Raw genomic sequence first — 24,424 nt, 5'->3', positions numbered from 1 at the left:
AAGTATTTAAAAATAAATAGCATCAATAAATATGCAGATCTTGTGATGATGTTGAATGGCCTACTCCTGCACCTATTACCTATTGTCTATTGTCTAAACTGAAATATTTTTGAAATTGCTTTTCAAATTTACCAGACTTAAATACTGATCTAATGCAGGGCTGCCAACTCTCACGCTTTGAGCGTGACACTCACGCATTTCAGCCAATTCTCACGCTTTGAGCGTGACACTCACGCATTTCAGCCAATTCTCACGCCCTCGCGCTGAAGGCAGAATTCTCACGCTGTCTTCAGTCCCTGCACAGCAAAGATCCTATAGCGGAGCTATAGGATCTTTGCTGCACAGTTTGTCTCTTTGCGCCACATGACAGCGATCTGCACGGATTGGGGAAGCGCGTCGGTCCCGGGCAGCGGGTGTCAGCGCTTTTGTGCGCCGTCTACGAGCGCTGCGCTTCCGGCCAAAGATCCTATAGCGGGGCAAGATCTTTGCTTCCAGCTGCCGCAGCAACCTCGCTCCCTCCCTCCCTCCTGCCCTTCAACTCACACGGCAGCGCCAGCGCCGCCAATCCACGCTGCACCGTGCCCGCCAGACTCCCCATTGGGCGGCCAGGGAAAGAGAGGGAGGGGAGAAAGAGAGAGAGAGAAAGAAAAAAAGGGAGGGATGGAGGCAAAGAGAGACAGGGGGAGGGAATGTAGTAAGGGATTGAAGGAAGGGAAGGAGAAAGGGGAGAAAGAGGAAGCGTGAGGAAAAAGAGGGTGGGTGAGGAAAGAGAGGGAGGGGAGGAAAGACAGGAAGGGCAGGAAAGAGGGAGGGATGGGGGGGAGGAAAGAGGGAGGAGGGAGGAAGGGGAGGAAAGAGGGAGGGAGGGGAGGATGGAGGGGGGGGGAAGGAAAGGTGTTTGTGTCTGTTTCCCTGTGTGTGTCTCCTTGTGTGTAAGTGTGTCTCCCTGTTTGTGTCTCCCTGTGTGTGTGTGCGTGTCTCTGTGTCTCCCTGTGTGTGTGTGTGCGCGTGTCTCCCCGTGTGTGTGTGTCTCCCTGTGTGTGGGTGTGTGTGTGTGTGTGTATCCCTGTGTGTGTGTGTGTATCCCTGTGTGTGTGTGTCTGTGTCTCCCTGTGTGTGTGTCTGTGTCTCCCTGTGTGTGTGTGTGTGTGTGTGTGTGTGTGTGTGTGTGTGTGTGTGTGTGTGTGTGTGTGTGTTTGTGTGTGTGTATCCTTGTGTGTGTGTGTGTGTGTCTCCCTGTGTGTGTGTGTCTGTCTGTCTCCCTGTGTGTGTGTGTCTGTCTGTCTCCCTGTGTGTGTGTGTGTGTCTGTCTGTCTCCCTGTGTGTGTGTGTGTGTGTGTGTGTGTGTGTGTGTGTGTGTGTGTGTGTCTGTCTCCCTGTGTGTATGCGTCTGTCTCCCTGTGTGTGTGTGTGTCTGTCTCCCTGTGTGTTTGTGTGTGTGTCTTCCTTTGTGTATGTGTCTCCCTGTGCGTCTGTTGTCACATCCTGGCCTTAGACAGGGCTGCCAACTCTCACGCTTTGAGCGTATATTTCAGCCAATTCTCACGCTGATGACAGAATTCTCACGCTGTCTTCAGTCCCTGCACAGTTTGTCTTTTTGCGCCATATCACAACGATCTGTGCAGTCTGAGGAAGCGCGTCAGTTGGCGGCTGTGAGTGACGTCGCATCTCTTCTCTTCTCTTCTTTCTTGGTTGGATGTGAAGCCGCCGACAACATGAAGCAGCCAGAGATAAAACTAACCAGGTGAATCGGTTGTAAAACATGGGGAGGACCACAATGAGGCCAAACATCTAGGACAGGGTTCGGCTGAATCCGGCCCGTAACCCGAAAAACCACGTTTTTTTTCGAATTTGTTTTCGCAGGGTCGGGGCAGGCGAGCCGACCTGAGAACTGCAGCCAGTCACTGGGACGCGAGCTGATCTGTGAACGGCAGCCAGTCCCTGGGCACGCAGAATGCCAACTTGATCATTATGGACAAATTGGGCCAGCCACGTACATGTTGTATAACTCTGACTCTATGAAGATCTGAATGGGCTTAGAATGACCATTTAAGCAAAATTGCCCCCACTTTCCCCATTTTGATTCTTGAGATTAATATCCCTTTGCTCTGTTAACAGCGTTAAAGTACTTATGAGGTCGAGTCAGGAAAGGGAACATGTTATTTATTTTTAGTTTGCTTTAATTTGTTAGTTGATTGTTTGTTGAGTGCCATCATTTCTGAAATGGTCTTAAAGTAACTTAACTGTTATAAAGCAGTAATAAGTGATTTTTGTCCAAACAGTTGGAACTTGCATAAAATGTTTGCATTATTAGCAGGACTCCAACACTCACGCATTGAGCGTGAGACTCGCGCATTTCACAAAATTCTCATGCTCTCACGCTGATCACAAAATTTCTCACGCTCAAATATCTGGGGGTGCTGAAAGTTCAAAATAAAGCAAAAATTGTTTTAGAGGTGAGTAAAAACCATGAGGGGAATATCAGGTGAATGCATAGTCTTTTTCCCAGGATATGTGATTCAAGCACTAGAGGGGATTGGTTTAAAGCAGGGCTATCAAACTACCAGCACCAACACCCCTCCCCCTTCCTCCCTGAGGCACGGCACACACCTCCCACCCTCACCTCCGGCGGCTCTATGTCCGTCGACTGCTCTGTCCTCACCCCATGGAGTTTTAACCCCGGCCCGGAGCCAGGAGCGGACCGGGTGAGTGGGGGCGTTGGTGCCACCTCCGGAGCCTACTATGGGAGGGGGAACACCCCCTCCCACACCCTCCCTCACAATTTCTCACTCTTAACTCTCACCCAATGTTGGCAGCCCTGTCTAATGTTTGAACAAATACCACAGGCCATGTAGCATTAAGCTATTTTAAATTAGTGTCCAAAAAAGACACAGTGCTGGAGTAACTCAGCAGGTCAGGCAGCAGAGGAACAAGCATAGGTGACATTTCAGGTTGGGAACATACTTAAAGGTAATATCATGTTTTTTTTATAAACAGAATAGTTAACAATATTTGCTGGTACAATCATTGTCAAACTACTGCATACCAAGTGTGAAAAATATTAATAATCAATTTGTATCCAATGCATTATACAAAAAAACCTACATAATTACCTCATCACAGTTAAAAACAAGAACCTGTCTACCAAATAAGCCTCCTAATGCTTTCACAGATTCTGTCTTGCCAGTGCCAGCTGGTCCATATGGATTTCCTCCAAGCCCCATCTTCATGGCTTGAGTGAGAGTCAGATAACATTTGTCTGTGAGAGGAGTATGAACCAGCTTTGGAGCATTACCCTATAAGAGAATTGTTTTATGTTGTTAACAATAATATTATAAATATTCCCATCACATCGCTTCTACAAAGTATATGTCTTTTCGATCATGGGATAATAATTTCAAAGGTTATTTGTAAGAAGATACATGCCACTTAAAACATTGTCTTGCAAACTTTGTATTCACAGCAAAGAAATGGTACAGTGCCCTCCATAATGTTTGGGACAAAGACCCATCATTATGTATTTGTCTCCGTCTGTACAGCACATTTGAAATTTGTAATAGAAAAAAATCACATGTGGTTAAAGTACACATTGTCAGATTTTAATAAAGGCCATTTTCATACATTTTTGTTTCACCATGTAGAAATTATAGCTGTGTTTATACATCGCCCCCCATTTCAGAGCACCATAATGTTTGGGACACAGCAATGTCATGTAAATGAAAGTAGTCATGTTTAGTAGTTTGTTGCATATCCTTTGCATGCAATGACTGCTTGAAGTCTGTGATTCATGTGCAACACCAGTTGCTGGGTGTCTTCTCTGGTGGTGCTCTGCCAGGCCTGTATTGCAGCCATCTTTAGCTTATGCTTGTTTTGGGCTTTAGCATGCTTGTTTTTTAGTTCCCTTCAGTTTTCTCTTCAGCATATAAAAGGCATGCTCAATTGGGTTCACATCGGGCGATTGACTTGAGAATTGACAATTTTTTAGCTTTGAAAAAATTCCTTCGTTGCTTTAGCAGTATGTTTGGGATCATTGTCTTGCTGTAGAATGAATCGCCGGCCAATGAGTTTTGAGACATTTGTTTGAACTTGAGCAGATAGGATGTGTCTGTACATATCAGAATTCACTATGCTGCTACCATCAGCAGTTGTATCATCAATGAAAATAAGTGAGCCAGTTCCTTCAGCAGCCATACATGCCCAGGCCATAACAACCCCATCACCGTGTTTCACACATGAGGGGATATGCTTTGGATCTTAGGCATTTCCTTCTCTCCTCCATATTTTCCTCTTGCCATCACTCTGATATGTTAATCTTCGTCTCATCTGTCCACAAGACCTTTTTCCAGAACTATGACTGCTCTTTTAAGTACTTCTTGGCAAACGGTAACCTGGCCATCCTATTTTTGCAGCTAACCAGTGGTTTGCATCTTGCAGTGTAGTCTTTGTATTTCTGTTCATGATGTTTTCTGCAGACAGAGGTCATTGACAAATCCACACCTGACTCCTGAAGAGTGTTTCTGATCTGTCGGACAGGTGTTTAGGGATTTTTCGTTATGAGACAGAGAATTCTGTCATCAGCTGTGGAGGTCTTCCTTGGCCTGCCAGTCCCTTTGCGATTAGTAAGCTCACCGGTGCTCTCTTTCTTCTTAATGATGTTCCAAACAGTCGATTTTGGTAAGCCTAAGGTTTGGCTGATGTCTCTAACAGTTTTATTCTTGTTTCTCAATCCCATAATGGCTTATTTGACTTTCATTGGCACAACTTTGGTCCTCATGTTGATAAACAGCAATAAGTTTCCAAAGGTGGAAACTTATTGATGGAAAGACTGGAAGAAAGACTGGGTGCTGAGAGCTCTCTTATACCTACATGAAGGTGGCAAATTAAACATACCTGAGCAATTACAAACGCCTGTGAAGCCATGTGTCCCAAACATTATGGTGCCCTGAAATGGGGGGACTATGTATAAACACTGCTGTAATTTCTACATGGTGAAACCAAAATGTATAAAAATGGCCTTTATTAAAATCTGACAATGTGCGCTTTAACCACGTGATTTTTTTCTTTTACAAATCTCAAATTGTGGAGTACAGAGGCAAATAAATAAATGATGGGTCTTTGCCCCAAACATTATGGAGGGCACTGTATTTATACATGAACCAGAAGAAAGCTCCTCATAAAAAATTAAGCATGGCTTTATAAACTACTAGACCAAGTGCAGACCCGTTGGGTCTGTTCCCTCAACGCGTGTTTGCGGGGGTCGGGGCGGCATGTGGCGTCACACACACTAACCACCGCCACACATACACCAACTAACCCCCTTGATATTATATTAATATTATTAATTTCCTCCTTTTACCCCATAACCCTATCCACTGACGCATAGCCCCCAACTAGAGAGGGAGGAGGGGGGAGTAGAGAGTGAGGGCAGAGAGAGAATGGGGAGAGACAGAGAGAGAGGCAACGACAGAAGGGCAAGAGAGGGAGGGTGGAGTGAGAGGGAAGAGAGAGAGTGGGGAGAGAGAGAGGGGAAGAGAGGGGAAGAGAGGGGGGGAGAGGGGGGGAGAGGGGGGGGAGAGGGGGGGAGAGAGGGGAGGGGAGGGGGAGAAGGGGAGGGGGGGGGTGGGGGAGAGAGAGGGGAGGGAGAGGGAAGGAGGGGAAGGAGAGAGAGAAGGGAGAGAGAGATGGGGAGAGAGAGAGGGTGGGAGAGAGAGAGGGGGGAGAGAAAGGGGGGAGAGAAGCGTTGCGCCGCTGCCGCTGCCGCGAGAGTCTCTGTGCCGAAGGGACACTCTCAAAGGGAGGTGGAGAGAGAGAGAGGGCAAGGATACAGGGAGACAGTGGGGAGAGAAAGAGGGGGGGGTGAGAGGGGTGAGAGGGAAGAAAGAGGGAAGAGAGAGAGAGGGGGTGGAGAGGGAGGAGAGGGTAGGAGAGAATGGGAGAGAGAAGGGGAAGGGAGAGGGGGAAGAGAGAGGGGAAAGAGAGAGGGGAAAGAGAGAGGGGAAAGAGAGAGATGGGGGGCAAAGAAAAAGAGATAGAGACAGAGGAGAAAGAGAGGGGAGAGAGGGCAAGGGGAAGAGTGAGGTAGGAGGGAGAAAGGGAAGGGAGGAGAGAGAGGAGGAGAGAGGGGGGGGAGGAGGGGAGAGAAGAGGGGGGAGAGAGGGGGAGAGAGAGGCGGGAGAGGAGGAGAGAGAGGGGGGAGAGAGAGAGAGAGGGGGGAGAGTGAGGGAGAAGAGGAGGAGGGGAAGAAGAGGGAGGGGAGAGAGAGAGAGAGGAGGGAGAAGAGGGGGAGGGAGAGAAGAGGAGGGGGGAAGAGAGGGGGGGAAGAGGGGGGGGGAAGAGAGGGGGGAAGAGAGGGGGGAGAGAAGAGAGGGGGGAAGAGAGGGGGGAAGAGAGGGGGGAAGAGAGGGGAGAGAGAAGAGAGGGAAGGGGAGAGAGTGAGAGGGGGAGTGGGGAGAGAGAGGGGGTGAGAGGAGAGACAGAGAGGGAGAGAGGAGAGAGAGAGGGGGGAAAGAATGGGGGAGGGGAGAGATAGAGGGGGAGAGAGGAGAGAGGGGGGTTGATGAGAAGAGAGAGGACGGAGAAGAGAGGGGAGAGAGAGAGAGTCTCTGTGTCGAATTTGCCCAGGTGACCGGCATGGATCAGGCTGCGGCTCGGTGCATCCTGGAGGACTACCAGTGGCCTGCTGGAAGTAAGTATCAAGCACTGGGTAGAACGGTGGAAGGTAGTGGACTTCAAATGGGGGTGGTTGGAGAAAGCCTCCTGCTTGCCTGCTAGATTTCACTTACTGTAACTGCAGGGAAAATGTTCCCGATGTTGGGGGCGTTCAGAACCATGGGTCACAGTTTAAGAATAAAGGGGGGGGGGGGGGGCAGTTAGGACTGAGATGAGGACAAACTTTCTTCACGTAGAGAGTTGTGAATCTGTGGAATTCTCTGCCACAGAAGGCAGTGCAGGCCAATTCACTGGATGTTTTCAAGAGAGAGTTACATTTAGTTCTTGGGGCTAACGACATCAAGGGATATGGGGAAAAGACAGGAAAGAGGTACTGATTTTAGATGAATAGCCATGATCATATTGAATGGCAGTGCTGGCTCGAAGGGCCGATGGCCTATTCCTGCACCTATTTTCTATGTTTCTATGCTTGAGTATATGACAATAAAACTCAATCACTTGATTTTGAAGCATTCATGCATGGTGGAGGTATAATGTAGTCATAGAGTGATACAGTGTGAAAACAGGCCCTTCGGCGCAACTTGCCCACACCTGCCAACATGTCCCAGCTACCTGCTTTTGGTCCATACCTCCAAACCTGTCCTTTCCATGTATCAGTCTAACTTTTTCTTAAATGTTGGGATGGTCCCTGCCTTAACTACCTCCTCTGGCAGCTTGTTCCTTACACCCATCACCCTTTGTGTGGATAAAGTTACCCCTTAAAAAGTTACCTCTTAAAAATACTTCATACAAAAAACATTGAAATCATACTTCTACAGTGCACTAAAACATGATTTTAATACATCAAATGTCAAAAAAGTTCCTACCCTTCTTCCACACCCTCTCCCCACTTGGTTGCTCCACTCCCTCACCGGGTACCCCCAAGGCCAGTGATCAGTGATCGCACAGCCTCCCCCCTTTCAAAAACGCTCCAATCCAATTTAAAGCATATATATTGCATTCAAGTGTAAGTTATAAGACTCGCTACAGTATGCACCATATTGCACAATTTCAAGCTGAAAAATGCGAATGTTCCGTACCAATGGGAGGGGGCACCCTCCTCCTCCCACCCACCCACAAGCTCATACCATCTATGCTTTCACAATAGGAGAATACATTCAACAATGGCAGCAGCTGGAAGGATGTAAAACAAACAATCCTCTATTACTCACTCTGCCACATCTACTAACTAGCCTAGAGAATGCCTTTTCTCCCAAGCAGACATTATATACAAGAGCTTTCTATTTTCCTTCACATTCTCGTGTCTTTATACAGAAATATAAATGTGAGATTCACACATTCAGCAGTGTCTTATACAGTCTGCTTAAAACCATCTGGTAAATACTAACTACATGGAATATCTCTCATCTATGTTGATCATTGTGAAATGAAATATTTCTTTAAAGAATAAGAAACTACATACAATGACAAAAATACTTAGTAGATAAATTGTTCTAAGAATATAAAGTAAAAAACACAGTGAGTCTAATTATATCAGGAAAATGTGCACCTGGTATTCATATGTATATTGGAACTCTGCATCCACCATCTGAATGTAACAGTTATTATCTGGTTTCATGTAGAATCGAAGTTGTTTCTTCCAAGCCCAATCTGAGATACTGCAAATCTGCGTTTGATTCAATTGTTTAACAATCTCTATGTTGTGAATGATGTCAAGAATGAGGGCTTTGAGTTTCAACTCCAAGATGGTTGTTTCTGAAAGCATGCACAAACATACAAAAATGTGCTTCAACACAAAAATTTTTAAACATTTAAAGCCTTCTAAACATTAATCAAATTAATTCTATGACAAAATTTAACACACTTACTCCTTTCCCTTGCATGTTTAGAGTCTAACCACAATTCTTCAAAAGACTATGAAATTATAAGCTCACATCAATACATAACACAAGAAACCTTCTTTATACTTTTTCTGGGCCACGATTATTTATTCTTTTGTACTTCAAACAATAATATTTAAAATCTGATTTTTGTTAGAATTGATATAAAATTTTATAGTGCAAATACCCACAGCTTATTCATTGCAAAATGAACTTTCCCTTTCCACAATGTCCTCCAAATCCTTAGTTTTACATACCAATCATTCTGAATTCCAATAGATACTGCTAATCTAGTAAGGGACAATAGAGTTTCCTAAAATCAGTTGTCATCCAGAACTGACGGACAGCAGAAAAGGACATTTATTTTATTCATTTGTCGAACATTGTGCAAACCTTTAGGAAACTAAAATCTTCTCTTGATATTCACTTTACAATATTACAAAATCATATAAACTGCTGGCTAATTGTAAGCAGTTAGGTGCATACTCGCAACGATAGCAAATTAACATAGAACAGGAGAATAATAATATCAAGAATAAATGAAATAACAGATAACTTAATTTTTACCGAGCCATATGATGAAAATGCTATTTGTTGTTATCTAAATCAATATATTGGCTGTTTTGGCAAGGACTTTGAGTGAACAGATGATTACAAGATCATTCAATTAAAATATAAAGCTTCTTTAGTTTAGAGATAAAGTGCAGAACCAGGCCCTTGGGCCCACCGAGTCCGCGCCAACCAGCAATCCGCACATATTAACATTATCCTACACACACTAGGGACAATATACTTTTTATAGAAAGCCAATTAACCTACAAACCTGTACGTCTTTGGAATGTGGGAGGAAACCGAAGATCTCGGAGAAAACCCACGCAGGTCACGGAGAGAACGTACAATTCCGAACAGACGGCACTCGTAGTCGGGATCTAACCCGGGTCTCTGGCGTTGAAAGCGCTGTAAAGCTGCAACTCTACCGCTGCACCTCCGTGCCGCCCCTTGTAGTTGATACTACAAGCTTGACTTGTAGCCACTCTTTGCTATTATCATTACATTCTACCATTCTAATGCTCAAACTGCCCTCATCATCCCAAAAATATTGATTGTGAGGAAATAATCACAAAAAAATGAATTAATATAGTTATTAAATAGAAACAGAAATTGTGACACTTCTAGAATTTTACATCAGTGAGATTATTGATAATGCAAAATATTGATATTTAAAATTGACAATTTCAAATTACAAAAGATTATTTTCAGTATGCATTTGCTAATAGTTGAACTTGCAAACTCCGTCCAAGCAGAGGTTTCTTACCTGCACTACCTGTTTCCTCACTATAAGAGTCTATACTTGTGTAGTTTTCCAGTTTTGCCATCAATTCATCATTTAACTGCTGCAATCTATGCTTTCTTATGGCATTTTCAACTTCTTCAGTAAATTGTATCTGCTCAGTCAGGCAAAGAATCTGACAACATAGAGGTGATAAAACATTGATAAATGCATAAAAATATTGGAAGTATGATTAAAAATTCCAAAACTTGTATTTCCAAACATTAAATGGAAATAAAATTTGATGTGTAATCAGAATGTTCTGGTGTAAACAACAGAGAATGTGATAAAAGCGCGGATTCAGGTAGAACATTATGTCATTGGACTAATTGTATACAAATCGTCTCGACGGGCGTACGCAGCGTCTCGACGTGGTACGCAGCGTCTCAACGGCGTACGCAGCATCTGGACGGCGTACGCCTGGCCCACAGGCTCACTCGTCATCACGCCCGCCCACTCACACCCTAACCTCCCCACCCCACCCCCCCCCCCCCACCCACCCCCCCCCCCCACATACTAGAGGTGTGAAGCAACGGGCTTGCATTTGGTCTAATATACTTTTAAAGATGTGTGTATGTGTGTGTGTGTGGTGTGTGTGTATGTGTATCTGTGTGTGGTGTCTGTGTGTGGTGTGTGTGTGTGTGCCGTGTGTGTGGTGTGTGTGTGTGGTGTGTGTGTGTATGCGTGTGTGTGTATGGTGTGGTGTGGGTGTGTGTGTGTGGTGTGTTTGTGGTGTGTGTGTGTGTGTGTGTGTGTGTGTGTGTGTGTGTGTGGTGTGTGTGTGTGTGTGTGTGTGTGGTGTGTGTGTATGCATGGTGTGTGTGTGTGTGTGTGTGTGGTGTGTGGTGTGAGTGTGTGTGTTGTGTGTGTGTGTGTTGTGTGTGTGTTGGTGTGTGTGTGTGTGTGTGTGTGGGTGTGTGGTGTGTGTGTGGGTGTGTGTGTGTGTGTGTTGTGTGGTGTGTGTGTGTGTGCTGTGTAGGTGTGTGTGGGTGTGTGTGTGTGTGTGTGTGTGTGGTGGTGTGTGTGTGTGTTTTCGTGTGTGTGTGTGGGTGTGTGAGGTGGTGTGTGTGTGTGTGTGTGTGTGTGTGTGTGTGTGTGTGTGTGTGTGTGTGTGTGTGTGTGTGTGTGTGTGTGTGTGTGTGTGTGTGTGTGTGTGTGTGTGTGTGTGTGTGTGTGTGTGTGTGTGTGTGTGTGTGTGTGTGTGTGTGTGTGTGTGTGTGTGTGTGTGGGTGTGTGTGTGTGTGTGTGTGTGTGTGTGTGTGTGTGTGTGTGTGTGTGTGTGTGTGTGTGTGTGTGTGTGTGTGTGTGTGTGTGTGTGTGTGTGTGTGTGTGTGTGTGTGGTGTGTGTGTGTGTGTGTGTGTGTGTGTGTGTGTGTGTGTGTGTGTGTGTGTGTGTGTGTGTGTGTGTGTGTGTGTGTGTGTGTGTGTGTGTGTGTGTGTGTGTGTGTGTGTGTGTGTGTTTGTGTGTTTGTGTGTGTGTGTGTTTGTTTGTGTGTGTGTGTGTGTGTGTGTGTGTGTGTGTGTGTTTGTGTGTGTGTGTGTGTCATTTTGCCTTTGAAACGTATCTCCTCGAAAACCAGAGACAAAAACACAGAGACGCTCACATTTTCGGCAGGGATTAAACTTACGATTCCATAATGGCACTCCTCTCTAGATTTGGTCAATTCTTTCCCCAGATTTTGAATAAAATCATTCACAAATCATCAAAAGAAATTTAAATCAAACTGCTGCATGAGTCACAGTGCCATCTCAGATGTACAATCACAATAGATCTCATTTACATATGATATCAAAATGGGACAGGAGTGGGAGATCTCTCCCCCTCCCTCCCTCCCTTCACCCCAAACAAACGGGAAAAGGCGAAAGAAAACGGAGAGGAGAAAAGGAAGAGAGAAAAGGAGGAGAAAGAACAAAGGCAAGCGAGAAAACAGACAGAGAGAGACAAAGCAAAAAGCGAGAGAAGACGCAAAAAAAAGAGGAGAGACCGGACCCAGACGAGAGAGACGAAAAGCAAAGAAACGACACAAACTAACCCAACCACCAACAAAAACCCCATGAACACGCACCAGTACACCAGAAAGCAAAAGGATCTCACCTCACCCAATACGCTGCACAAGACTAGAGACCGGGCCAAGTAACAGCTTCTAAGCACCCTCCCATACAGTTCTCCCCCTCCCCACTCTCTCCCCATCTCGCCCTCCCCACTCTCTCCCCATCTCCCTCTCCCCTCCTCCCCCACCCTCCCCAACTCACCCACCCACCCTCTCCTCCTCCCCTCCACCCGCCTCTCCCTCTGTCTCTTGCCCTTCTGTCTCTGCCCCTCTCTCTCTGTCTCTCCCCATTCTCTCTCTGCCCTCACTCTCTACCCTCCCCCCTCTCTAGACGCGATTGCGAGTTGGGGGCTATGCGTCAGTGGATAGGGCAGTTATGGGGTAAAAGGAGCAAATTAATAATATTAATATAACATCAAGGGGGGTAGTTAGCGCGTGTGCGGGGTGGTAGTTAGTGTGTGTGACGCCACATGTCGTCGTCCCCTGCCCCCTCCCGCAACCGCACGTTGGAGGAACAAACCCAACGGGTCTGCACTTGGTCTAGTATAATATAAATGTACATTAGAAATAAGAAAAATGGAGGTTGCATTTCTTCACATACATTTTCCATTGTATTTTGAATTCATTATTCAATACTAAGAGACCGGTTACAAAATATTTTTAATTACCAATTTAAAATTTTATGATTCACAGGAATAAATGGTTTTACACATTTGTAATCCTTAAATTAGAAAAATGATAAAGTGTGACTTTACTCTGTAAAAACGTGTAAATTATCCAATTATGTAAGAAATATATTCTGGGTATGTTATTCGAACAATTAGTGAACTAAACTAGTTTTATGAAGGAGGGGAAAGTAGCAGGGTGACTGGGTGGTGGAGAAATGTGGAGGTAGGAGGTATCACCTGAAACTGGAGAATTCAATGTTAATTCTGTTGGGTTGTAAGCTATCCAATATGAGGTGCTGTTCTTCACATTTGCGTGTGGTCTCATTCAAGCATGGAGGAACCAAGGGCAGAAAGATTAATATGGGAATGGGAAGGAGAGTTAAATTGTTTAGCAACTGTGAGCTCCAGCAGGGCATGGCCAACAAAGCACAAGGCAGCCACATCGGCAACAGAGAATCCAATAGATGATGGTGGAAGAGATGCAAATGAACTTCCATCTCACCTGGAAAGGCCACTTGGATCCTTGGATGAAAGTGACAGCAGCGTAGGGATTGGTGTTACATCTCCTGCAGTTGCAGTGGAAAATACCCTGGGATGAGTGGGTTGGGTGGGAAGGAAGAAGAAACTAAGGAGTTGCAGATAGAGTGGTCTCTACAGAATGTGGAAAGGTGTGGGGACAGGAAGATGGAACTGAAGGTGAAATCACAATGCCAGTGGTGGTAATGTCAGAAAATTATGTTGGATGCGGAAGTAAAGGGGCTGTCCCACTTGGGCGACCTAATCCGCGAGTTAAGGGCCTGTCCCACTTACGTGTGCTTGGCACGCAAATTACATGACCTCGTGGTCGCGTTGAGGCGCACAGGCATCGTATGGCCGCCTGGGGCCGGTCCCACTGAGAAGCGCGGAGGGGTATGTAGTTGTGCGCGACATCGCGCGGGGCTCCAAAATTTTTGCAGCGATCGAAATCCTCGCGCGCCAACAGTCTGTCGCGTAACTGACGGCCAAAGTGGAACAGGCCCAAGACCCTGGCATGACGCAATGGCTCACCTGCAACAGCCGCAGAAGCAGGCAAACGATCGCCGAGCTCGGCCTGGGGCTCACGGTCGTTGCGGTCCGGATCTGCCCCCACTTCTACTCCCAGAGCGGGGCCAAGAAAATTGCAGATAGACACAAAATGCTGGAGTAATTCAGCGGGACCAGCAGCATCTCTGGAGAGAAGCAATGGGTGACGTTTCGGGTCGAGACCCTTCTTTCAGACTGAAGAAGAGTCTCGTCACGAAACGTCACCCATTCCTTCTCTCCAGAGATGCTGCCGGTCCTGCTGAGTTACTCCGGCATTTTGTGTCCGTCTTCAAATGACGTCACGCGCCCCTGACGGCTGTGCTGTCGAATGAAGTCGCGCGCGACCCTCGTGGAACCATCGCGACCACGAGGTCGCGTAATTTGCGTGCCAAGGACACGTAAGTGGGACAGGCCCTTTCAGAAGAGTATCTTCGACCTTGAAGCTCGAGAGCACTCGCCTGGAAAGCCTTGAGCTGGATCGACCAACTGCACACACACACTCACACACAAACACATCGCTAAGGCGGGGGCCAGGGAAAGCGGGTGAGTGCTGTCTGAAATTCACACCCGCGATGAAGAGGAAGGTAAAATGTCTGCACGGTAACGGTAAGTCCTTTAGAGGGGGCGGGGGGGGAGAGAGGAGGAGAGAAGGTGGGGGGAGAAGGGGGGAGAGAAGGTCCTGAAAACTCCAATGAACCAATTAAAATGCCCGGTCAGCGAAGGAGATTGCCTACGGCTGCCCTCGACTGCCTGTAACTAAATAGCGACCCCACTCCACTACGAGTTAAAAAGAACCAAATTTTACTTGTGGAAAATTTTTCAACATGCTGAAACATTTCCGCGACCTAGCTGAGACCGCGAGTATTCGGGAACATCCTTCGAGCATGAAGGAGAGTTCCAGCGACCTCATAGGACCTCCTAGGACCACGTGTCGACCATGCTGCGAGTTTGAAGGTCGGATACACTCTTCCAAACTCTCAGATTAGGTCGCCCAAATGGGACAGCCCCTTAAGTGAGTAGGAACCAAATAACGATCTTTAATCCGTCTGTGAGGAAAATGTAAGAGCAGAACTGTGTTGGAAACAGAGGAGACGGTGAGAGCTTCATCCATAACAACAGGATGGAATCTGCACTTACTGAAGAAAGATTACATCTCCTTTTCCTAAAGCCTTCTCTTCTTTCTTTATCAGGATGCTTTTGTTGCTTCCAGCCTTTGTTACAACTTTGTCTGCATTCTTTCCCTAACTTTTTCCTGTTTGCATTCGCAAACAACTATTATTTGCAAGCTGTTGACACAAGATGTTCTATTTTCCATTTTGTACATGAACTATCGGGTCATTCAGCTATAAAATAAAGGTTAGTTTCTGTGCTACACTATCCCAGATCTAACAGCATACACAAAGAAAATTAAACTGATGTATTGGAACTATTATTATATTGATCATATTAAAACTCCAAGTCATTACAAGAAGAACAATGAATAATTACAAAGCAGTAATCTAATCCTACATGTTCATAATTGTAATATTTTGAGTCCAAAAAATATCAGTTTTAGATTTGTTTCAGTGATAATATCAACATGCTAATATGACTATTTCTTATTCAGCTGATTTCAATCATGTTGTTATTCCTGATGGATAATGATATTTAAGGCAGGAATTGTTTACTGAGAAATTATTTGCCACTAGATTACAGAAAATATGCTGTTGATTTACTTTACAGATTTACAACAAAGCTCTTTTTACAATTTAATAAATTGAAATTGCTGAGATATTTTTCATTGCTTAGATGTCATTGTCAACTTATTGTATTTACTTAATGAAAGAAAGGTTTTAAGGCACTGAGTCTAAGACATTCATGAGTAACCTAAGTAACGCATGTAGTACCTGTGATGGGAAGCGTGATGGATCAATAGCACCTTGTGACTGTTTCCAAGCGTCAATACACTCAATCAACAATTGGTTCAGAGTCTCTTTCATTACTCCAGCCAAATTACTTAGCCAAACCTGAAAAAAATTACAACTGGTTGGATGGATTCATAAAATGTTACCATATGTGATATGTGATCAAAATGTTATCACCTCAACATCATCTGAAATACGAATCTTCCTTTTTAAAGGCACAACTTCACCATCCAGAGACTTCATTGCTATAATATGTTGGAAATCTTCATCAAAATCCACACTGTTAATACCTAGAAATAACCAGAAATTACATATAGCAATGTTAAATGTGTGAAATTATCAACAAAATGGACAATTATTCAGCTTTTATAGTAATTTGAAATTAAATTGCCAATGTTTCCTTTGACAAACATGTGATAGCACATGGCATAATAACCAAATTCAGGAGAAAGAGCTGAAGAGAAAAAAAGGAGTAGGAAGAAAAAATGAAAGGAGATAGAGGAAGGGAGACAAAGTAGGATGTCTCCCTGCTAGTTGTGTTCCCGTCACAGGTTCGAGGAAGACTGAAGCACTGGGACAAACCCAAGATCACCAGTGCATTGTGTGGTCAAGACTGATCTGCCAGGAAGAAGCCCTAGACAGCCATTACTTCTACTGAAGGTAAGACTGAGTGGTTGGCGTAGGCCTCAGATGCCAATGTTTCTTCCTGCCCATGAATACTGAGGGACTGCGCGCGCACACAGAGACAGAGACTGCACCGCCAGGATAATCCATAGATTGCCAGCACCTCATCAAGCGCAAAGTTGAACCTCCAGGAAAAATCTGAGACCATCAGCGCATCCTCTGGAGACTAAAGTGAACTGCAGGGAAAAGTCTTAGATCATCACACCTCCGCCTTTGAAGATAGCCGAGACAACCCAAAATTGCCAGTGCCACCACACATGCACCCTGATGGCGAGGGACAGTGCCCCCATGCGGTCTTGGACTTTCTTACTACTGTAAATAAAATAAAACACATGCATTCACCCCACTGCATGTGGCAGTGTAGTTACTGCCAAATCCAGCGTCACCCACAAGACATACCAGCAAAAAGTTTTCGGAGATGAGTTTGAATGATCGAAGGGTTGGTTGATTGTCCCAGGATTTCCAGTAAATCATCGTCACCAATGAAATAAAACCTTGGGAATGCTGAACGTTTTTCCTAGATACAGAAGTTTGAAAATATTAATCTCTGCATAGTTGAATACCCCAGAACGGCAAATTCAGACATTAATCAAGTTACGTTCATCGTTGTTTTTAGACTCACATGGCCTTAAATAAATCAAATTCCCTAATAAGATACAAACTGATGTTGCGATAAATAAGACAGCAACCTAGTTGATCACTTATTATTCAATTTCACATCTTTTTTGACAATTTCCACTTGAACGGAAAACTTTGCAGGAAAGTTTAGATAATGCAGTTCTTAGAGAGGTATTAACAATGGTCTTTGGGAGACATAATTAATAATCAGTGACATGAGCTAAATTTCCTTTAGTACCATAGTAAGAGGACAGTAAGAGGAAAGCAGAAGGTAAATGGCTAATTTTAAATTCATTGTGGCAAACTGAAAAATAAAATTACATTAATCATCCATTCTACACCTCAATTAACCGTGCTTTTCACTAAATGTCAAGCAAACAGAATCCCTATAGATAAATTTTAAATGTATAATTCTGACATAACTTGTTGCTAAAATCGATACTGAATTTCTGCGTTTCAGATACCCAATAACCGAGGTTAAAATGTATTTTAACAATCTAAAGAGTCATACTCACAGTCATACAGCATGGAAACTCACCGTTCAACCCAACTCATCCATGCCGATTAATTAATATGACCCATCAAAGCAAGTTCCATTTGCCTGCATTGAACCCATATCCCTCTAAACCTTTCCTATCCAAGTGCCTGTCCAAGTGGCTTTTAAAGCATATCAGGTTTGATTTCACTATTTTGGATTGCTTTTGTTTATCAATTCTAATTTTTTTAATGACGTTATACTCTTACCTCCAAAAATTCATTGAGTGACTTCTGACATCTTTGCATCTGATCTAATATGGTAATGAGAGAATGTCTGATGCCTGCTCGCATACAGAGTGACGTTACTCTATTATCCCTCTGAACATCTGCCATGATTGATCTGGAGAAGATAAAACATGCAGATCCAACATTTTAATAACCCACGCTTGGACAATCTTCATTACATTGATATTACCCATTACTATGGCAAATAATACGATTCCTACTTTAAATTCGAACCCAGACGCCAGTGTTGTGAATATTGAAAGGCCTGGATAGAGTGGATGTGGAGAGGATGTTTCCACTAGTGTGAGAGTCGAGGATGTGAGGCCATGGCCTCAGAATAAACGGACCTACCTTCAGAAAGGAGATGAGGAGGAATTTCTTTAGTCAGTGGGTGGTGAAATCATTGCCACAGAAGGCTGTGGAGGCTGTGGATATTTTTAAGGCAGAGATCGACAGATTCTTGATTAGTAAGGGTGTCAGGGATTATGAGGAGAAGGCAGGAGAAGGGGTTGAGGGGGAAAGATAGATCAGCCATGATTGAATGGTGGAGTAGACTTGATGGACCGAATGGCCTAATTCTGCTACAAAAATATATGAACTTAATCCCCGTTTAGGATTAGTGTAGAGAATGAGTAAAGGAGACGTTGTCGAGGGTTTGGGTCACTCGTTTTGGGGGTGCAGCAGGGGAGTTTGATGCTCCAGTGCAAGAGATGGCGCCGGAAATATGGCAACTCTTATACACCATCTCAGTTCATTGAGGAATCAGGAATTTGAAGATTATTTAGGGCACTGGGAGATGTGAACACTGCCATGTGAGATCATATTTCCTATTAGAAAGATCTCAATGTTGTCCAATGCAGTTTCGGGGTGGCTTTGCTGCTTTGTCACTGAGGCACAGATTCCAGAAAATTAATCAGAAATGGTCAATAAAATGAAACTATCTGAATACAGACTGATTATCGAGTTTATTTTACTATCTTGGGGGAAAAAATGCCAATGCATTATTACTTATTTTATTGGTCAGAAACGTACTTTATGTTATCACTTCAAAAAAGTGACATTTTAATATTGCAGCATTATTTTAGTGTTTTGTTTAGCAAATAAAGTGGAAAACTTTTTTTTTACAAAAACATTAATGAATGCTTTTTTTTAATAGAATAACTTAATCTATTCCACTTGATTATTTTCCCAAATCCACTGATACAAAATACATGGAGGACTTTAGGTTCGTGATGACGCAAAGATATTGTTGAAATCTTGAGTTTTGGCCTAATTGGTGTAATTCTTTGCGTCAATTTCTCAATTACACCTAAACCAAAAAATCCACTAAAAATTTTCTCCACAAAATACTAAATACATTCAAAAGGAACAAATTAAAATGTATTCATTAATATATTAACTTTCATAGCATTTTAAAATGAAGTCTGAAACTGACCTGAAATCATCGTCAACTCTTTTAAAACGCCCCTGTTCTCTCGGAAGAGCTCCACGGCCAAATATTGGCTCAAGGTAAACCCATTTCCTTTGAATCTGATTTAAATTGTGTAGATATTCATCAAGATCTGCTAATCTGCTTTCCCATATAGACACTTTGTCCTCAAATCCTTTATAGTAAGGAGAGTCCTTAAGAGACTGGAGTAGGCACTGGTTATCGCCAACCTGATTGACAATGTCTTTCCAATCTTTAATCAGTTTGATAGTTGTTTTCTGGCTGTCCTGGTAATCTGTCATCAAAAAGATTGATGATGCTCCCCACAAGTCAAGCTCCCGTAATGCTTCCCTAATGGAGACTTCCCCTTGAGCTCGACTGTTAAGTTCCTGAAAGAAAGGTTGCACTGCACAATCATTTCAAACATATCAATTGTTTATGTGCAATAGCAAAAGCTGAGCAATACAGGAGCAAATTCAAAAAGTACAATTCTATTCAAGTTCATAAAACCACTGTCACTCTCTATTTTGTGAATGGTAATATGTGATCACTTTATGATTGCTCTATTATTTTACAATTAGCAGTGAAAGTCAATAGTCAATACCTTTAGTTCTGAAGATTTTGACACCAAAACATCTGCCACTTTCAATAAGTCTCCAAATTGCAATTTTTCTAATGTAGTGCCTCTGGGCATGCCTATCATGTGAAATAGATCCAGCCAGTGATCCTGGGAAAGATGTTCTCCCCGGACATACTTCAGAACCGGTACAACAGTCTTCGGAGAGAGGAAAAAAAGGTGACATTAAAAAAATACATCCTTTCAATCCAAAATGTAGCAAAGCTTAAAGGATACTCTTCGTTTTCAAAAACATCTAGAGTAAACATACAACAATCTGCAATTGATTATTTTTTACATGTAGACTGATCTACACATTCAATGCTGTTGTAATTGCAATCAAATTCATGAATAACAACCAAATCTAATTTATACTTGAAAAGCTTTTTTCTGATTATCAGATTGAGGGTGTCTTTGCACAGAAGAAAAGTGATTCACATTTTCAATACTTCAAGATTCAGAAAAAAGTTCCGTTCCAATAATGGACTTCAGACATGATATTAAAATGATCTATTGTGGCTATATGGTATTTTCCCTCACGAGTCATTTTCCTACCTTTCAAAACTGCCAAGCTATGGACCAAAACACATATATAAAACCAAAATAGCCAATATTTTTTTAAAAATCAGGAATCATACAACTGGTAAAATAAACATGAAGGAGATTCATTTTTTTCTGATTTAAACTCCTCTGGAGTGAAAGGTCAGCAAAGATCTCCTCTTTTATCTGGGTATGATTAAAGGGCTGTCCACTGAGGCAACCTAATTGGCGAGTTTAGGAGAGTTTGGAAAAATGTCATGTTGAAGACCTCCATCGACTATGTAGAAGACCGCCTTCGATCTCCTTCGACTATGTAGAAGACTAGCTTCGACTAGCTTCGGGAAAATTGGACACTGGATAGTGGAGAGTGAAGACGACCTCCTTCGATCTCCTTCGACCTCCCTTCAACTATGTTGAAGACTGTCTACGACTACCTTCGACTACCTTCAATTACCTACGAATAACATGCCGACCTACTACGACCTACTTCGATTAAACCTACGAGTAAAAAAAGAATCGATCTATTCCATGGCGACCATTTTTTACTCACAGGCATTTTTCACTTTGAAAAATACGCCACGATCTAGCTGAGGCCTCAAGTACGCAGGGACTACTCTCAAGCATGATGGAGAGTTACAAAGACCTCCTAGGACATCGTGTCGACCATGCTGCGAGTATGAATCGAGGGCAAACTCGTCTGAACTCGCGGATTAGGTCGCCACAGTGGGACAGCCCCTTAAGTAAAATCATGACGTAAAGCAATGTACCTTGTATTTATCAACGTCCTTCTGTAGTTTGACCGTCACTGTTGTTTGTTCATTTCTCCTTCTCAGCTTGTCATGCCACATCAATAGAAATTCCTCAAAAATGTAAGATTTACTCCTATAAAAATTAACACGCAGTTTTAAATTTAGAAAAATGAAAGCCTCATCTCGAGAACTGAGACTTGCAGAGACAAGGATACCATCTTTATTTGAGAAGGGTGGGGTGTGATGTAGTCTAGGTAGCCATGGGAGTCAGTGGGTTTGTAGTAAATGTCAGTGGATAGCTTGTCTCCTTAGATGGAGACGGAGGGATCAAAAAAGGGGTTGGAAATTGCCCGTGAAAGTGGGCAGGGTGGAATAAAGCGGCAAATTTGATTAAAATGATATGCTCTGTATGGGTGCAAGAGGCAGCACCAATGCAGTTGTCGATGAGGCAGAGACATTTTTGGAAATAGTATCAGAGTAGGTTTAGAACAAATAGTGCTCCAATTATCTAATGATGGGCATGTGGAATTAGGGCCCATGCAGGTGACCACGCTACACCTTTAAGTTGTACGAAGGTATGAAAAATACTGTCCTGTGCACGGCCTTAATAGCACAGAGTCAAAAAGCACAAATCGTCTAAGAATGGCTACTTGGGCAAAGTATTAAATAGCAGTCAGAACCTGTGAATTGATAGTAACTTTAGAAGAGAGAAGAAAACTATCAAAATAAAATACAAGGTAGACACAAAATGCTGGAGTAATTCAGCAGGTGAGGCAGCATCTATGGAGAGAAGGAATGGGTGACGTTTCGGGTTGAGACCCCTCTTCAGTCTGATGTCAGGGGAGGGGGCGGGACAAAGATAGAATGTAGGTGGAGACAGTAAGACTAGTGGGAGAACTGGGAAGGGGAACGGGAAGGAGAGAGAAAGTAAGGGCTATCTGTAGTTAGAGAAGTCAATGTTCATACCGCTGGGGAGTAAACTACCCAAGCGAAATATGAGGTGCTGTTCGTCCAATTTGCGCTGGGCCTCACTCTGACAATGGACCTCACTTTTTCCAGGTAAGGCAGAGGTTCACTTGCACCTCCTCCAACCTCATCTACTGTATCCACTGTTCCAGGATCAACTTCTCTACATCGGCGAGACCAAGCGCAGGCTCGGCGATCGTTTTGCTGAACACCTCCGCACAGTCCGTCTTAACCTATCTGATCTCCCGGTGGCCCAGCAGTTCAATTCCCCTCCCATTCCCAATCTGACCTTTCTGTCCTGGGCCTCCTCCATTGTCAGAGCGAGGCCCAACGCAAATTGGAGGAACAGCACCTCATACTGTATTTCGCTTGGGTAGTTTAAACCCCAGAGGTATGAACATTGACCTCTAACTTCAGATATCCCTTGCTTTCTCTCTCCTTCCCCGTTCTCCCACTTGACTTACTGTTTCCACCTACATTCTATCTTTGTCCCGCCCCCTCCCCTGACATCCATCTCGACCCGAAACGTTGGCCATTCCTTCTATCCATAGATGCTGCCTCACCCGCTGAGTTACTCCAGCATTTCTTGTCTACCTTTGATTTTACCAGCATCTGCAGTTCTTTCTTATACAAAATAAAATACAAACTATCTATCACTATATATACAAAAAGTCTAACATCTCTTCCATATCAACCAATAATAAATTCAGTTTCATTACAATGAGGTACTCCAAATAAATCACTCTGTCTTCCATTCAAGTATTACAGGTTAATTTAGGAAATGGCAATGTTTTCATTATTTTGGATTCAGCAGAATCAAGCTTCACAACAGAATATTTAAAGTAAACTATGGTCGAGGCTGCCAGTTACTAATGACTCACCACCGTACTGAATTCAGTTTTCTTTGTATGGGATTTTGAGAATCGAGAATCATGTTTACAATTCCATCTATTTATTGTTGAGGCTACTTTTGCATATTATTCTATTTTTATTGCATAAGAAACCTGGATTGTCCCCAAACTGAATTCACATTCTGAAGTCTTTAATCGGACTTTACCTTGCACTATATGTTATTCCCTTTATCCTGTATCTGTATACAATGGACAGCTCAATTGTAATCCTGTACGGTCTTTCCACAGACTGGATACTTTTCACTGTACCTCGGCACACGTGACAATAAACAAAACTAAGTCTAATATTCACTGACCATATCTACATGCCATAAAAAATTAACTAAAACGCAACAAAATTATTGGTCAGTTAGACAGTCAGCCAGTCAGGAGACAAAGGGATGGACATCTCTAGCCAATACCAACCCACCACTGCCATAACACCAATCCTTTACAGTAGCTTGAATAACTTGATGGTCCTGACTGCCTGACCTAGCCAATGAAATAAATACTATAAAGAGGTGAGAGGCTTTATGGTAAAACAAGTTAAAGAGCATGAAGAAACAAAGTATATATATATATATATATATATGTATATATCCAGAATATGAAGAAAATCTAGGTATAAAAAAGGCACCATACAGATGTTATTCTTTGCGACAACTATAGTCACTTGCCTGAAGGAGATCCAGTCCTCATTTACCATACTTTGCAATCCATTGGTAAACTCTTCATACAATGACCACATATTTGCATAGTGTTCAAGATCCTCACGAAGGCGCTCTGCCAACTCAAATTCGGGTTCCCCTACTTTAAAATGGCGGCAATCGTCACTAAACAAATTGCAGCAAAAGAAAAGATAATTAGCCAGCTATTCCAGAAGCCATGTAGGCCAAGACGTTTTGACTCTTTGGTTGTCTTTTAGTTTAAAAATACAGATACAGAGATACAGAGTGGAAATAGGCCTTTCGGCCCACCGATTTCGTGCCGAACAGCGATCACTGCACACTAACATGATCCTATGCACACTAGGGACAATTTACACTTACACCAAGCCAATTAACCTACAAACCTGCATGTCTTTGGAGTGTGGGAGGAAACCGGAGTACCCGGAGAAAACCCACGGAGGTCACGGTGGGAACGTAGAAACTCCGTACAGAAAGCACCCGCGGTCAGGATCGAAACCGGGTCTCTGGCGCTGGGGCAGTAACTCTACCGTTGGGCTACCGTGCCGTTGCGCCACGCTCAATTTACATCAAACCAGTTTACAGAAAATTCTGCTAAATGCCACCCAAAGATACCAGAATAAGATTGCCTGGCCTTATGTCAAACAACCAAATAAAACTGCACAACTTTATATACAAATAATGGCCATTCATGCATAGTTAAAGTTATTGCGTTCCGCTGAATCATTTGAAAGAGTGAATTATGAGGAAGAGTGGTAAAAGCCATAAAAGAAAATATATCTGATGTAAAATATTTTACATTGCATGCACTGTTTATGGCAAGAGCACCCATGTATTTCCTTTGTGGGTTACGTTGACATATTCTATTGAAACTCATACTTTTTTTGAATTGCAATGGTTTCCATTATCTCAAACTGACT

At 43.4% G+C, this 24,424-nt stretch overlaps 1 protein-coding gene across 2 annotated transcripts in view; it reads right to left on the bottom strand.

Annotated features, from left to right (window-relative positions):
- Nucleotides 1-24,424, bottom strand: part of dync2h1 (dynein cytoplasmic 2 heavy chain 1) — a 413,286-nt gene that overhangs the window by 305,289 nt on the left and 83,573 nt on the right. For both annotated transcript variants that reach the window (XM_033022666.1, XM_033022665.1), the window contains exons 24-34: nt 23,496-23,651; nt 20,981-21,095; nt 19,662-19,832; nt 19,064-19,446; nt 17,611-17,743; nt 16,648-16,765; nt 15,742-15,854; nt 15,547-15,666; nt 9,865-10,015; nt 8,219-8,424; nt 3,114-3,296 (exon numbers count right to left, since the gene is read on the bottom strand). In XM_033022666.1, coding sequence (XP_032878557.1) covers nt 3,114-3,296; nt 8,219-8,424; nt 9,865-10,015; nt 15,547-15,666; nt 15,742-15,854; nt 16,648-16,765; nt 17,611-17,743; nt 19,064-19,446; nt 19,662-19,832; nt 20,981-21,095; nt 23,496-23,651 — 1,849 coding nt within the window. The remainder of the gene's footprint in view (nt 1-3,113; nt 3,297-8,218; nt 8,425-9,864; nt 10,016-15,546; nt 15,667-15,741; nt 15,855-16,647; nt 16,766-17,610; nt 17,744-19,063; nt 19,447-19,661; nt 19,833-20,980; nt 21,096-23,495; nt 23,652-24,424) is intronic.

Source organism: Amblyraja radiata, chromosome 6 (genome assembly GCF_010909765.2).
Source record: "Amblyraja radiata isolate CabotCenter1 chromosome 6, sAmbRad1.1.pri, whole genome shotgun sequence".
Taxonomy (NCBI): Eukaryota; Metazoa; Chordata; class Chondrichthyes; order Rajiformes; family Rajidae; genus Amblyraja; species Amblyraja radiata.
Note: the sequence above shows the minus strand (reverse complement) of the source record. Positions and strands in the feature narration are given on the sequence as shown.